Genomic DNA, 16,690 nt, shown 5'->3' with positions numbered 1-16,690 from the left:
TGTCTTAACATTCAGGGAAGTGAGGAATGTGTTACCATTTCTATTAGGGCATTTCTCAAACATCACACCATGTAGAGTGCCCAAGTCTGCTTACAATCACATTTCAGAACGTGCTCTTTTAGTTTTTAAAAGCCACTAAACAACTTGAAACCATCTAAAACAGAGACCAGAGTCAACGAATAAAGTAGGTGATAATCACTCCGTTCTAATAAATCCAGCTCCAGGACTTCTGGAAAAGTTTCTGAAGTTTGGCTCAGAAGGCCTGTAAAAGACACCACCAACTTCACCTCCTGGGAAGAGGGAATTGCACAGTCTGGTGCTGGTGGACCCCCCCACCCTGTTGATTTCCATGAAGCCATTTTCTGCTTATCCCAACCACAAAGCCACATCAGACTGTTATAAGTTGAAATTGTCCTTTATTACTGAGTCTCCCTTAATTGTCTCCCTTGAGGGTTGCATAGCTTGAAAACTGGCAGGAGTCTGGGAGGGAGATGGGGGGGGGTACCCTCACTGGTGTCACTTCCGGGGGGAAAGCAGACATGATGTTATACCTCTCTAGGAATCATAGAAGAATCATAGAATCATAGAGTTGGAAGGGGCCATACAGGCCATCTAGTCCAACCCCTTGCTCTACGCAGGATCAGCCCTAAGCATCCTAAAGCAATCACGGGACTGTGGTTTTATTATAGAGTTTCCAGCATTTCCTAGAGAATTGTGATGTCGTTTCTGGGTTCCCCCATTGCCACACTGTTTATTTTCCTCCCACACCTCTCACAGCAGCTGTGGGGAGAGTAGGTTGCTCCTGCCAGAGCACAATACCTAGGCAACCTGTCTCTCTTTCACCTTTTCTTTCAGATTTGCTCTGCCAAAACTGCCAGTCATGTGTACATCTTACTGAACAATTCCAAATTTACCCCCAGTCCTGTTTCCTAACTGTACCTGTGGCTACTCTGACATGTCACCATCCTACAGGTGCCATCTCTCATAGAAATATTCATTTCCACCCCCGAGGAAGCTGATAGCCATTCTCCAATAAAGCGTCTCAGTGCAGTTCCTGCCTTCCAAGCGAGCCAAGGTTATTATCAATTTAGTCTTGATATAAAGAAGTGATGCTCGCGTACTTACATCTGCTCTCAGAAGGAAAACGAAAATGCTCCATAAAGTTCCATTAGCATACAAAAGCAGAAGCATCTGCTGGGAGCCTTACGGGTTTTATTGCCTCCCTTTAATGAGAAGAACTGGTCACAGTCAGGTCACCTCTGCTCTCCCTAGCATTCCAGGTCTGGACATACCCCAAAAGTACCTTTGTCAATGGCTGGAAGGGACAATAAAGGGCATATAACCAAACCAGTACTTCCTAAAAGCAGGTTAATTTTTGTGCCCCTTAAATTCACTGCAGATTAGGGCGGGATGCATTATTCCCACCTACCCGTGTAAAGTCCTAGAAGCGAGCAAATAGACTGCAGCATTGCCACATGCCATGAGCTACGCCCAGGGGGTCTTTTACTAAGTTCACCACTGAATCTAGTTGTGCCTTAAAGTCTTAATGTCTTATTTTCCTTGCGACATAACTGTGGCACCATCTAGAGGATGCACAGAAGCAATTCAGGGTATTTTCTTACATACTGTCAGGTGAGGTTTATAAACAAGACCACATTTATTGGTAAAGAAACATTCTGACAGGAAAAAGTGAGCCTTGCTTTCAAATATACATCCTTATGTATATTCCAGTCAGGCACGAAAAAGGACGTTGTGTTCCCCAGTACTGTGTGGGCAACCGTTTTACTGCTTCTACTCAGGAATAGCCAATGGGGAAGGAAGAACAAAAGGATTAGTGTTATAGGGTGCCCAGGAAATCAGGACGTCCCAACAGAAGGAGGGTGCCAAGAGACAGAACCCAGGATTAGGGCTGACTGAGAGGTAAAAGGGAAGTCACACACTCTCCGATTAGTTTACCTCACAGGATTGTTGTGAAGGTAAACATAAGAACAGAGCAATATAATTTGCTTTCAGTACGCATTGGAAAAAAAGAGCCTCTTGTGGCCCAGGGTGGTAAGGCAGCAGAAATGCTGTCTGAAAGCTCTGCCCATGAGGCTGGGAGTTCAATCCCAGCAGCCGGCTCAAGGTTGACTCAGCCTTCCATCCTTCCAAGGTCGGTAAAATGAGTACCCAGCTTGCTGGGGGGTAAATGGTAATAACTAGGGAAGGCACTGGCAAACCATCCCGTATTGAGTCTGCCATGAAAACGCTAGAGGGAGTCACCCCAAGGGTCAGACATGACCCGGTGCTGGCACAGGGGATACCTTTACCTTTACCTTACACGTTGGAAAGAAAAGCATGGTTAGATTAAGCAATAACTGATTAACCAGGAATATTGTCAAGAGCTGCTAAATCATAGTAACCAGAAGAGGTGGGGGTTCAGTCAGTCACATGACAAACTCCCAATCAGAAACAGGGAGGTTGCCAAGCCACTTTTGACTTGTAGGAGCTTTTGGTACAAACTACTGTACCAAAAATCTAGGGTCCTCTGATGAAACAATGACCTGTGTCCAATATAGGTGAGGAACTGTTTTCCCCTAAATTAGTGATCCCCAACCTGTTGGCTGCAGACCACATGTGGTCCGTCGACTAATTGGAGGTGGGCCACGAAGGACGCCTTCTCCCCCCCCCCAGCCCTTTACTTCATCCCCCCCAGCCCTTTCCAACACACTTCGGGTGTTATTGTCTCCCCACTCCCAGATGGGACTATCTCGTTGCAGAGGATCAAGCTCAGGGTTCCCATTGATTTGTCATTACCATGAGTTAAAATTCCATGAAAATAAAATGTTCCTCATGTTCATTGTTGTGGCATGTCTGTATCTTATTTTGAAGGGATGTTTAAACATTACCATATCGATCAGAGAGCGTTAGGGCAGTGGTTGAGAGTAGAGGAGTAAACTACCCCCCCCACACACACACACACACCGGGCCTCAGTAAAATTGTCAAGCGTTGAGTGGTCCCCAGTGATAAAAAGGTTGGGGACCACTGCCCTAAATGAACCCACACATCAGTTTAGGCCCTCTAGTACTCTCTAAAGTTAGTATGTAAATATGGATTTAGGGCTTATGTCTTCCTCCATGTTGAACCCCATTTTGTGGCATGGCCTACCATAAGAGGGGCAGGAAGCTATTCTTTATTAGCTATTCATAGGGCATCCAAAAATGTTCATGGTTTTTAGTGCTTAACTGATATTATTTTCTACTTGGTACCGTGACTGTTTTCATTGGTTCTAATTTCCTTTGATCAACTGTATCCTGTCCCAAAGAGCATAAATGTAGCAGTTGGTCAAACAAAATGAAGCATATAGCAACACAATCTGTACATAAATTCAATGTCATTATAAATTTGGTGATCACCTCAAATTGGATAGGTAAGGTTCCTTCCATGGGGAAAGGGATAACTAAATATGAAAAAAAGCTGTGAAAGTCAATATGAAGCCTCCACATTTAGGACCAGTATACACCAGATTGTGCAATGTGGAATACAATCAACAAGAGATGGCCACCTCCCACCCCACTTTTATTATCTTCCCAACAGTACTTTGGCTTTACTCCAACGAGGTACTTGCGGATTTCTTGTATTCTTATTGTAACCAGTGAGATAACTCCTTCTTAATGTATGATAATTAAACATTTTGCATTATTGCTTTATTCCTCTTCAAGGAAACCACAAAACTAAAAAGAAATCAGCACTTCTGGGAGAATCAAAGGCTTCTGCTGAATGAGGAAGGATCTAAACAGGTCACTGGGTGTTTATGGAAGGAGAAGTCTATGTCATCCCATTGATTATTGTCCAATCAATGTCAAATTATCACACTTGTCAACCTTGAGAAACAAGGCAGGCATCCTGGGACTCTCTTTGGCTTCAAACCCTGCACTGTGAATCACCTACTTTGTCTGCATACCTCAAGCAATCTTCCTTTCAGAATCTGTTTTCCCCCTAAATCTCTCAGCAAATCCCATCCAGCTAGAACCAGTGCAAATGTTCCCTGCCTGAATTGCATTTTGGCATCATTTATCAGAATTACTGTACTTTCAGTGGCACACGTCAGGTAACAGCAGCATATTTGCAGGACTCTGTTTTTAAAAGTCTGGGATCCGTTCTAAGGGATGCTTCCCTTTAAGCTTTGCATGGGGTCCCTTTAAGCTTTGCATGGTGTATGCTTTGTATATTGTGTGGAGCTAGGCCTGGATTTTATACTGGTGGATTTTCAGCCTTGGCCCCATCCTGGTGGAACGTTTTGCCAATCAGTTCCAGAGGGCCTGCAAAATGGAGCTGTTCCACTGGGCCTATGGTTAAGGACAGACAGAACATCAAGAATAGCTGGCCTCACTGCCAAAAATAGAAGGAAGACTTGTCTCCCCAAGAAAGAGCTGGAACACCCCCCCCCCATTTTAATGTTTTAAAATTTCAAATAAGAACTGGATTGTTTTAATATATGCTGTTACCCGACCTGAGCTAGCAGGAAGAGCAAGATACAAAAATCAAGATTACCATTTTTATTCCAGACAGAAAGCAAGATATAGCAGATTTTGTGGAAGTAAAACTTCCGTTCCTCCCTGCTCACCCCTCCCTATCCCCAAGAACAGCAAGTATCTCCCTTGGGTCCCCTCTATATAAATTACCAATCTCTTCACCATAAATATTCAGCACATTGATTCCTTTCGCTAGCAAATTTTACCCACTGCAGCTTTCCAACAAATGCTGATGACGAGCATTCAAAGCCAGCTTCAGTTCAAATGTGACTTCATTTAAGGTAACAGATTTAAGTTAAATTTACTCTTCGATGAAAAAGCTCCTTTAAAAAAATAGTTGGCCAGTTCTGTTGAATCTCAGAGAGTCAGTGCTTCAGGGAAGCATCCAGGTCTACTCTGACCACTACAACACTGTGAGGGAGAGGGATACAGACTGTCACAAGGAATCCAGTGAGCTTTATAGCTAAGTGGAGACTGAAGGCGGGGTCAACCTGGTCCCACCCAAACAGCTACAGTGAACTAGCCAATGAGAGTAGAGAAAGAGGTTGAGAAGGGGGGTGTGGCTCAGTGGAAGAGCCTCTGCTTTGTATGCAGAAGGTCCCAGGTTCAATCCCCAGCATCTCCAGTTACAAAAGACCAGGCAGCATGTGACATAACAGTCCTCTGCCTGATACCCTGGAGAGGTGCTGACAGTCTAAGAGGTCGATACTGATCTTGGTGGATCAATAGGCTGATTAAGGAAGCTTCATATGTGTTCCAGAGAGAGAAGTGATCTAGAGGTGAGGGAGATAATGTGCGGTTTCTGGTTTTTGGTTGTCAAATCACAACGGACTTTTGTCTGAAAAATGAACACTAAGAAACATGTTTTGTGATGAAATTTTTTTTCTTAATGGTTGAAGCGAAAAATAGTTTCTCCATCCACAAGCTCACATTCCATTTTACCATTAAAAATGATTTTAAAGCATGTGTTTCTCTTGCTTCCATTCCATATGGATTCTGCTTTCAAATAGATACCTGCTGTGTTCCAAAAGATTTTCTATGAACTCGCTTCTCCTTATATTTGCTGTATGTTTCTAAGGAGGAAGACTGCATTTTCCTTACAAAATAATTCCAGATTAATCAATCCAGTACTATTACTGTGTCCTATATTCATAATAACCTGCAATGACATTTCCCACCTGTACACCCACCTTTTCTTAACACAGATGACGAGGCTGGAGAAACTTTCTCTCTTAGGCACCCTGATTTTAAGCACTGTAATATACACAGTTATTGTTTATCAATAACAAAACAACATCATTAAAACAATGGGAATTCTGGAGGGAAATAGCATTATAGAGAAAAAGGAGAGTCACCAAACAGGATTGTCACCAAAAAGGATGGGGGAAGAATTGTTAACACAGACATAAAGAACGATGCTTAATAACCTCCCCATTCACTGCATGCTTCCTAGTTGGCGGGGGGGGGGGGGTCACGAAAGCCCCCACATCCTTTTTTCATTCCCTTGTTCTTTGACTGTTTTGCAGCGTAACATCTACTTCTGGCAACCTTGCTTCCTAATTGCTTTTTCTTTATTTATTGTTTTAAAGGCTACAAGTAAACCAGCAGAGGGAAATTCACTCTTTTTAAGTTTCAAAAAGCAAAAACTATTTGGCAGCTATTGCTTCCGACTCTTCTGCTTAGTAATTTCTAAAGGGCTAGGACAAGACCAGGCAGGCTACCCCTGCTGGCCATTATTTCTTCTTTTATCTTTTTTTTAAAGAGAGAGTCTAGTGCTGACTAATGTTATTTTTTAATGCAAAAGGCAGGAGTCCTATTTTGTTACTAAGAGAAGCCTTTTTTTTTAAATGCCTCGAACAACCAAGATAGGCGCTCTCCTATTCCCTGCATCGGTAAAGCAATGTCTCTTTCGTTGGCAGGGGCTCATGGGAATTGTAGTCCATGGACATCTGGAGGACCGCAGGTTGACTACCCCTCTATACGGGTGCCTATATTTTGCTGCTGGTTAATTAAAAGAAAAAAAATCTCATCTTTATTTAATGAAATTGCAAAACTATTACTGCTTGCTTATGCTCCTGAAAACAAACGAAACAAACAAACAAAATTCCTTCCTCTCTCGTCCCTCGCCTCATGCATTTGCAGCACCCGAGAGGGGATAAAAAGTCTCCCAAGGCGGGGCGGGGCGGGAAACGTTCCGGGGATTGGCTCCTAAGCCCCGCCTACTTCCGGTTCCCCACCCAGCAGTTCCGGGAGGAGCTCCGTAGCAACCAGAAGCGTCCCTGGTTACCACCGACGCCGCAGCTGCTAGTCCCCGGCAGGGAGATGGTAAGAGCGCGTCGTCCGTCCTCCCCACGGGTTGGGGGCAAAAGGGGGGCAGGCGGCGGGCGCTGAGTCGCTAAGGCGGCGTTTAACCAAGCGGGAGTCCGGGGGCGCCTTTAAGACCAACCAGGGTTTAATTCTGGGTAGAAACTTTCCTGCGCCTGCACGCTCCTTCGAAACGCTGTTGTTGCGTTATTTGTTATTGCTCATAAGTAGGGTGGAATCTGTGGAAGCTTCTCCAATGAGTCAGGGTGTGTGTGTGTTTATTTTGCTTTTTTACTTTGCTATTTTGCTACTTTTCTACCCAGCGGGGATCCAAATTGCATTTCAGCCCTGCTGTCCCTCTCCTGCATTTTCATCTCCATTTTTAATCTTTCTAGATGATCTATCTATCCATCTATCTATCCATCTGCCCATCATCCATCCATCTATCCATCCATCTACCCACCCTTTCAGCTCTGGGCAGTTTACATTAGAGCTTTCATAATACAATGCAATACAGTAAACACCTTGACTTAAGTATATAATTTAAAAATTTAACCATAGGAACTTGTATCAAATAATGTGGTTTGTAATTTAACATTCAACAATCAGCAACTCAGCTTTTCTGCACTGTGATTTTGTTTTGTTTTTCTGTTCGTGCCCTGAATGGCGGGAGGGGCTGGGGCGGAAGAATGTTGGACCAGGAACTGGGATGACCGGGTTCAAATCCTTCACTCAACCATGGAAGCCAACCAGGTGACCTTGGCCTAGGGTTGCCAACCTTCAGGCAGTGGCTGGCGATCTCCTGGGATTGCAACTGATCCCTAGGCAAGAGAGATCAGTTCCCCTGAAGAACATGGCCACTTTGGATGGCATACTCCAGGGGTAGTCATACTGCTGCCCACCAGATATCCATGGACTACAATTCCCATGAGCCCCTGCCAGCAAATGCATTCACTGGCAGGGGCTCATGAGAATTGTAGTCCATGGACATCTGGAGGGCCGCAGTTTGTCTACCCCTGGTGTACTCTATGGCATTATGGTCTGTCCCCTCCCCAGATTCCATCCTCCAAATCTCCAGGTATTTCCCAAGCCAGAGCAGGCAACGCTGCCTTGGGCCCATCATACTCAATCAGCATAACCTGCCTTCACAAGGTGGTTGTTGTAAGGGTTAAATGTGTGGGGGAAACAATGTGAAAAGCCAATTTGAGTTCCCAAATCAAGGAGAAAAGTGTGATATAAATTTAAAAATAGCACCCCCATGAGGAAGCTTATACAAAGAAAGTGAGTGACCGGTTCAGGGTTACACGTGGCAAAGTATGGATTTGAACCTGGGTCTTACCCAGATCCTAGTCTAGCAGTCTATCCACTACACTGCACTGGCTTTCAGGTATGTCATAGTTTCTGCTGCAATTACGTGAAGACTTTGAACTCGGTTCCCAGAAATAAATAATCAGAGTGTAGGTGCTCAAAGAAAACATTTGGATTGCATTATTGTAGTTTTGCCACCAGCAAAAGTGGAAGGAGGTGACATTTTATGACCACCAAAAAGCCTATGGGACTTGTGAAATGGGGGCCTCAATGAGGAGAGGAAATTTGGACCTTTCGTCTCTGTACATCTGTTCCAGTGCCATTCTTAGCAGAGATACATCCTTCTAATCCAATTAATTTATTTGGAAGCATATATTGCTGCTTAGGTTGGAACTTCCATCAAAAATAACAAGACAGGCAGCCTGATTCGATATTCAATTCCATGCAGGCAGAAAAGGTAACAATTTTAAGATGGTACTATGGTTGTGGTGTGGGCAGGATTCTTAATCAAAAGTTCATATTAGTGACCTACATTTGTGACTGACTTTTTCTTTCCTCTGCTCCTCTATCTCATCTAGGCAATTGATGCTTTCAAAAGGATGGGGGAAGGAAGCAAAGATAAATGGAGAAATGTGCCCAGAGTCTTTATTATTTTATAAGTGTCACGCCACTATTGATGTTGTGACTGTGGGTTGCTTGGAAATGTTTTAAAATGAATGTTAAAGGTCTACCAATACAGACATACACACTGTCCTCGGGTTTAAATGTTTAAAAAGTAGACACACAAAGGACAGGAAAGGACATGAAGGTAAAGAAAAGAGGTTTCAGACAGGCAATTATAGTCATAACAAGGGGCTGGAATGGGAAGCAGGCAAAGCCAGATAGGATTGGAGAGTGCACAAGGATGTTGTGGAGTGCAATTCAGAGAACGGGGAGGGGGGGTAAGGTTTTAAGATTATTTTTTGAGCAGCTGATACATTCTCTAGTTTTTCCTCTACTGTTCTTAGGTGGCTAGCAAAAGCAAAGTTTGATATTCAGGAGGCAGATGCCATGATTTTTTTAATGAAGAGAGAGGCTGTGTCTCAGTGGTAGAATATCTTCTTTGCATGCAGAAGGCCTCAGGTTCAATCCCCAGCATCTCCATTTAAAGGACCAGGTAAAGTAGGTGATGTGACAGACCTCAGTCTGAGTAAACAGTACTGCCTTTGATAGACCAATGGTCTGATTCAGTATAAAGCCGCTTCAGTTGCTCAGGAGAAGGTGGAGGTCCCAACACCCAGCAGTTAGGAATGGGGCTGCTGCTTCTAAGCAGCCAAAGGATTATGTTCCTATTCTGTACTTAGTCTGATTTCATTTCCTTCTCAGGCAGAGGTAGAGGAAACTTTAAAGAGGATTCAAGCTCATAAAGGAGTTATCGGAACAATTGTGGTCAATGCAGAAGGTAAAGATCTCCTTTGATACATGTTCCAAATTTGTGCTCTGTTCTTCTTACAAGAGGATTTGGGATTTTCACTTCATATTTGCTGTTGTGTGAAAAGGCAAAATCAAGTATTCTTTCAAGGTCTGGTAAGCCTAGATAATTAATTTGGATGTCTGGATAGGTTAAAATTGGAGTGGCATTTTTTTAATGTTGTATCATGTTAATTAAACAAAGGAGTGCTTATTGCATGTTAGCTGGATGTATGTCCAACCACCCACACTCCCAAGGACTGAGTGCAGAGGACCTTGGACCAGAGACAACAGTGGCACAGTAGTTTCCAGGAGTACCTGATAAAAGAAAAGGCCATTGTCATTGAGGGGAGCCGGGGGACACACAATGGAACAAAGCTCACTAAAGTATCTCAGCTCATCAAATGGGTTGCAGGAAGGATGATGTTGCCAAGGCAGTGATGATATCCCATTTGGGGCCAAGCAACTCAGATGGTTCACAGGGCTTCACTGCAAAAGGGGATGTGAAGCTTGTGGACTGAAGCCAGTGAACAGCAAAGAACTTGGCCAAAGGAGGAGGAAAAAGGATCTGGGTACAAGTAATCTCTCCTGCTTCCAGGCTGACGCTCCATGCCTTGCTTGTTGCCTTGTTTCTTGTCATATGAAACAGTATGCTGGATTATATGTACCACTGGCAGAGTTCTTCTATTCTTAGGTCTTGAAAGGCATATGGGAACACGGGAGGTGCTTAAGACAGGGGCTCCCCCAGACACTACAAGGAGCCAGTAAGCAGGCAAATTTTTTTTTGGTTGCTTATTTAAATCTGATTTTTCAAATTTAAATCCAAACTTAAGTCAGATATATACTGTCTTAACACTGAATTTAATAACCCTCTTCCAGATTTGTGAAACAATATTTTTTATCATAAAGGAAGTGAGGGGACATCTACATTAGAGCTAGTAGTTTAAGAGCCCTTCTTGAAGAGTGTCTATTAGAGCCTTTCTTCCATTTGCCTTCTCAATAGCTGTTTACAGACTCCTCAAATGTTACAGATGAGGAAACATGGCTGAAAAATTGAATAGGGAAAAGTTGCATTTATTCCAGTCTCTAGCCATTATCTATCTTCAACTGCACCTTTGGCATAAGGGACCCTTTGCTTCTTTTTTATTTGCTCTCTAAACAGCCGCCAGGTAAAGTCCATACCCTTCTCCATGAGCGTGGCAAACTACTTGCTGGTGAACTGCATTGACCCTGCCATATTCTTACCTTGCAGTCTTTATGTCAAACTCAAGACAGGCTTTTTCCTAACTCCATCTACATGCATAGAAAAGATCATGATCTGGAAACAATAGCATTCTGGTATCTTGGCAAATTCTTGGGTTTTTTTTATTGCCATCCAATCATGTGTGATTTATGATGTGTTTTCAAGACAAACAGACTTAGTTTGCCACTGACTGCCTCTACGTGGTCACCACGGGCTTTTTCAATGGTCTCCCCTCCAAGTACAAACTGGGGATGATCCTGCTTAGCTTCCAAGATGTGATAAGGCAGGGCTAGCCTGGGTGATCCAGATCAGGGCAGATTCTCATCAGACAACATTGGAAAATGTTCTAATGTTGTAATTTGTAATAATACCTTAAACGTTGTGGGGAATGCAGGGAGAGAAAAGGGCATCACACAAGCTGCATGGTTCCACCGCAGGTCAAGCAACCCACATCTTCAATCCCTAAAGGTAAAGGTATCCCCTGTGCAAGCACCGAGTCATGCCTGACCCTTGGGGTGACGCTCCCTAGTGTTTTCATGGCAGACTCAATACGGGGTGGTTTGCCAGTGCCTTCCCCAGTCATTACCGTTTACCCCCCAGCAAGCTGGGTACTCATTTTACTGACCTCGGAAGGATGGAAGGCTGAGTCAACCTTGAGCCAGCTGCTGGGATTGAACTCCCAACCTCTTGGACAGAGGTTTGGTCTGCATATCTGCTGCCTTACCACTCTGCGCCACAAGAGGCTCTCTTCGATCCCTAGCCAATCCCTTTCAGTCTAGATTTGTTTCCCCTCTCAACTTTCTTTTCGACTCAACCTGTGTTTGCTACTGATCGAGTCTCATCAGAAGGACCGAAAGGGCAATAGAAATTTCCGAGGCGATCGTGTAACAGTGGGGTCTTGAACTAAAACAGCTTGCCAGTTGGGTTAATTGTAGTGAAGGATGTGGTCTGTTGCATCTGGCAGTCCTACTTGTTTAAGCTGAAACCTTTCCCAGATTGAAGCTGTCTTTCACCCATGCAAAAGCCCTGCCTGAAAGCTTAAGTGGTTTCTCACTTCCAATTTGCAGTTTGATCTCAAAGCTAAAGAACCCGATTCTTTTAATCTCCAGGAGCTGCTCGTGCCAACAATTTATTTTAGGCTTTATTGGCTAGACACCTCCCTTCAGGATCAAAAGGACGGTCCCTTAATGTGAGCAGAGAGCAGGCAGGCCTTGACCTTGCCTCCAGATTTGCCTTTGGAGTAGCTTTTACTGTTTGAGCACAGCGGGTCAAACTCTTATCTTTTCCTGCAACTAGTGGCCAAATACCATTTTGCTTCAAGGAAGCTGGGCTTTCACCCAACGTGTGATTACTGTAATGATCTCTAACATGACACTTGAGTGCTCGAGCCTTTTCATCCTTTTAGAAGCAGGATGCTCAGCTGTCCAAACAACCCAAATTTCTTGGGATTACCAGGATAGAATCTGTTCCAATACCACCCCATTCCTTCCCCGCTCCAGAAATTGCTTTTTACCTTTTCCTACTTTAAGCATCAGCATCAGATCAGTGGACTTGGGTATCAGCTCGGTGTGTGTGGGGAGGGGGGAGTGTTTTTATGCTGTGAATTCTTCAGTGTGCATTCAGAGAATAATCGTCTTGTGAAATGGCATGTAGATCAGGTGCCCCTTCTGCACATGAGTGGGGATGGATTGTATGCAAAGTTTATTGTATCCTACAATGTGACTCAGTGCTGTGTTCAGTTTTGCGCTAAAAAAGAAATGAATGCCTTTCATTTTCAGGAATCCCAATCAGAACAACTCTTGACAATTCCACTACAGTCCAGTACGCAGGGCTTCTTCACCAGCTCACAATGAAAGCGAAGAGCACAGTGAGAGATATTGATCCCCAGAACGATCTAACCTTTCTAAGGATTAGATCAAAGAAACACGAAATCATGGTAGCTCCAGGTAATAACTCTTTTCTTCCCAAGAAAACCTACTGCGAAAACTGCCATGCGGGTGGCTCGGAGTTCTTTTTAATAACTGCTGCAAAACATCCACCTAATAGAATTTCAGTTACAAATAAAACAGCTCAGGGGGTGGTATGTTCTTCCTCCAGGTCTTTTAATTGTTTTAATTGGATTTGCTACAGGATTTGTCTGCAGTGGGGCAGGGCAGGCTGTCTCCAGCAGCTGGTTTTGTATGGCCAATGCAGGCCACTTGCTCATCCCATCCCCACCAAGCAAACAGAGCCTCAGCCAAATCAGGTCGTTCAATGATCTAGAGTGCCCCCGTTCTTGCTCCTTGGAATATCTCAGTTTGAGAGCAGGAAAGAAGTGATTGAGGAAATAATTAATATTGAGGCTGGCCCACTTTTCCATGTTTCCCTTCAGCTCCTTTTATACACAGCCAGTTTGAAGGGATTTCTGGAGGGCATTTCCACAGTGACAATAGAATTGCAAAATTCATTCAGTTTCTCTGCCATTTTCCTGTCATCCTTTAGTGACCATTTTACCCCTTGGTCATCCGAGGACCCCACTGCTTCCCTGGCTGCAGTTTTCTTCTTCTTATGTATTTGAAGAATTTTTTGTTGTTGGTCTTTGAGCTGTTGATGAACAAGGAACCAGGGCAGAAAGGGCTCAGCTGGGCCTCTTTCCACCTTCCTCTCTGTCTTGTCTTCTCTGGGGTGCATCTCATGTGCATGGGAACCACTTTCTGCCCTTTGTTCAACTATCCGACATGTGCCTTTCCTTTTTCAGTTACTCGTCCTTACTTATGTTGCAGTCTCTTCTTCCTCCAGTGTGGCAGGAGCAGCCCACTGCCAGGGTATATTTAACCCAGGTTGTAGGTATAAATAAATCGAATAATAATAATAATTATAATAATAATAATAATAATAATAATAATAGGTGGCACATTTTGGTAATTGTATAGTCACCCCTATAAGGACCAGATTTACCTAGTGATATGATTATAATATCAATAACCTGGTCTCCCGAGTAGTTTACAGTTGCAGAGTGTCTCATTTTTATCTGAGAGCCAGTTTGGTGTAGTGGTTAGGAGTGTGGACTTCTAATCTGGCATGCCGGGTTCAATTCTGCACTCCCCCACATGCAGCCAGCTGGGTGACCTTGGGCTCGCCACGGCACTGATAAAGCTTTTCTGACCGAGCAGTGATATCAGGGCGCTCTCAGCCTCACCCACCTCACAGGGTGTCTGTTGTGGGGAGAGGAGAGGAAAGGTGAATGTAAGCCGCTTTGAGACTCCTTTGGGTAGAGAAAAGCAGCATATAAGAATCAACTCTTCTCCTTCTAATCTATTGTAAGGGGAGGGTACGAGCAGCAGCAGAGCTTATTTTGCTCAAGGCTGTATCCCATACAAATAGTCATCGTAGTAATCAACAGTTTCATAAGAAGGATACATACCGGCAGACACGAGAATGTTGATTGTAAATATTGGGGATACTTGGACCATAAAAGCTTTTCAAATAAAAAATAAAATGTGACCATAAGGAATAACTGAAGGTGGACAGCATTTATCACAACTGTAATTTTAAAAATACGTTTTCCTGCAGATAAGGAATATCTTCTCATCGTTATCCAGAATCCGTGTGAATAAATCGGATGCACCAATTTAAAGGGCCTGATGCTAAAATGTTGAAAATGGCAATCACTTATCAGTAACATATAGTATCGAAACGTTCTGCTAAGAAGCTTCCCTGGAAACTTATGGTGAGATTTAAAAAGTGAAACTTCTCTCATGTGTACAACATTCCCCCCCCCCTTCAAATCTGACTAAATAAAACATGTGATGTCTAAATGCTTAAAGGATAATAAACCTATGTTCTTGAAGTGTGTGTCCAGTTGACTGGGGCTACAACTAAGGAATTATTTTTGGAATATTTAGACCTAGATCTGAGGCTGGGAAATCTCACATAAACTTAATTCCCATTGCAGCTTCCATATAGGGGGGCACAGAACTAAATAATAGTTGTAATTCACCTGAAGATGTTTTAATCCAGCTCAGATCAGTGAGTGAAACATGTGCTGGACATCTAGGGTGGATTGAACATTGAATTTACAGGGAAATTTCTCAGAGGGTCAATTCTCTAAAGCAGGGGTAGTCAACCTGTGGTCCTCCAGATGTCCATGGACTACAATTCCCATGAGCCCCTGCCAGAGTTTGCTGCCAGGGGCTCATGGGAATTGCAAATGCTGGCAGGGACTCATGGGAATTGTAGTTCATGAACATCTGGAGGACCACAGGTTGACTACCCCTGACTATTCCGATAGGTGATGGTTCTCCATAGGCACAGGAAGAGTCTTTACCAACAACTGCTAAACAAGATCGTTTCACTAAAGATGCCATGGGCTGAACACAGGAAAGCCAACATGCAAAGAATGTGTTCTGTGTCATTGCACTGTATTTTACCATGTTATGCTCTATCACTGGGAAGGACTGTGGCTCTGTGGGAGAACATTTTCTCGGCATACATAGGTTCTATCCCAGACATCTCCAGTTAAAAGGATCCGGTTGTAGGTGAAGTGACCTTGGAGACCTGCTGCCAGTCTGCAAAGACAATATTGAGTTTGACAGACCGAGGGTCTGGTTTATCAGGCAGTTTTGAGTGTTCCCTCAGCCCTTTAATAGCAATAGGCTGGAAGGGTCCCCTCATAGACCCACATACTGGGACATAAGGCCTAACAAAAGAGCCCGTGTGAACACAGCCTAATAAAGTGTGCGGCAATCAGGTGGGTTAGCTTGTTAAAAATGCAGAACTAAATCTAGGTCCTTCTGTTGAGCAGCTGACAGGCTTGGCTTACAGGGGAAGGGGAGAGCACCATAGCTTGGTTTATGGGGGAAGCAGGATGGACTTCCAAGCAAGCCTGTATAAGGTCAGGCTATAAATCTAATTATTGTTGGTGAATGTTAAGGCTGCTGTGTTGTGCATCAACATGCATACAGTTTTTTTAACTGCTAAATAGAATAGTATCTATAATTCAAAACATTGCAGGGAGAGACAGGATGTTAAGGTCTAATGAGAATAATGTAACTTGGATTTTGACAAACAAATTTACATTAGGGTAATTGCATGAGGATTTGTTCCTCTAAATTTGTTTCCACTCTTGTCTCCAAACAGACTCTTGGCTGTGTCTCTGGACCTAGACATACATAAACACAGATTATTGGAGATGAAATTTAGCAATGATCAGCCATGACCCCCTGAGTCACACTGGGGTCATTACTTGTAAACAGAGTCCTCCATTATTATATTTCATATTTTTGCACATGTGTGTTCTTCCACTACTCTCTCATATCAGTGCTTCTCCCCATCTGTCTGCCCATTCTCCTCCATGCCCCAAAGCATGCCCCACACTTTGCTTGGTTGGCTCAATACTTCTTGGGTGGGACCAGGTTGCACAATTCCCTCTCTAATATTCCAGTCATGGCCATTTTACCCTGTTTGATTCCCAACACTCTGCATGTTCATTGAGCATTCTGAATTGGATTGTAAACACTTTGCGTGTTCATGCACTGCCAGCTGGAACTGAAGGTCAATCCAGTAAATCCTGAGCACACGCCAACATAACACATACAATCAACTGGTGAATTCTGTCGACCAAGGTAGCGTGGTGTATTAAGACCAGCAGGTTGAAATCTGGAGAGAAGGATTTGATTCTCCTCTCTTCCATATGCAGCGGGCTGGGTAGCCTTGGGCCTGTCACTGTTCTCTCAGGGCTTTCTCAGCCTCACCTATCTCACAGGGTATCTGTTGTGGGGAGAGGAAGGGAAGGTGATTGTAAGCTGGTTTGAAACTCCCCGGGGGAGTAAAAAACAGGATACAAAATGCCAAGTTGTCTTCTTCAAGATCAGCACATATACTACCAAGTTT

At 43.7% G+C, this 16,690-nt stretch overlaps 1 protein-coding gene and 1 non-coding gene across 3 annotated transcripts; both read left to right on the top strand.

Annotated features, from left to right (window-relative positions):
- Positions 1 to 5,068: 5,068 nt before the first annotated feature.
- TRNAT-UGU (transfer RNA threonine (anticodon UGU)) lies at positions 5,069 to 5,140 on the top strand. The gene has a single exon. It is a non-coding gene; the product is annotated as a tRNA-Thr (tRNA).
- Positions 5,141 to 6,723: 1,583 nt separating this feature from the next.
- DYNLRB2 (dynein light chain roadblock-type 2) lies at positions 6,724 to 14,648 on the top strand. Of its 2 annotated transcripts, XM_077310466.1 has the most exons (5): positions 6,824 to 6,840; positions 8,514 to 8,584; positions 9,493 to 9,568; positions 12,598 to 12,765; positions 14,372 to 14,648. In XM_077310466.1, the coding sequence occupies exons 2-5, from the start codon at positions 8,570 to 8,572 to the stop codon at positions 14,413 to 14,415; spliced, it is 303 nt and encodes a 100-aa protein (XP_077166581.1). In that variant the 5' UTR covers positions 6,824 to 6,840; positions 8,514 to 8,569; the 3' UTR covers positions 14,416 to 14,648. The 2 variants fall into 2 exon arrangements, with proteins under 2 accessions (XP_077166582.1, XP_077166581.1); XM_077310467.1 differs by lacking the exon at positions 8,514 to 8,584 and having other exon boundaries at positions 6,724 to 6,840.
- Positions 14,649 to 16,690: the final 2,042 nt, after the last annotated feature.

Source organism: Paroedura picta, chromosome 14, assembly GCF_049243985.1.
Source record: "Paroedura picta isolate Pp20150507F chromosome 14, Ppicta_v3.0, whole genome shotgun sequence".
Classification (NCBI taxonomy): domain Eukaryota; kingdom Metazoa; phylum Chordata; class Lepidosauria; order Squamata; family Gekkonidae; genus Paroedura; species Paroedura picta.
Note: the sequence above shows the minus strand (reverse complement) of the source record. Positions and strands in the feature narration are given on the sequence as shown.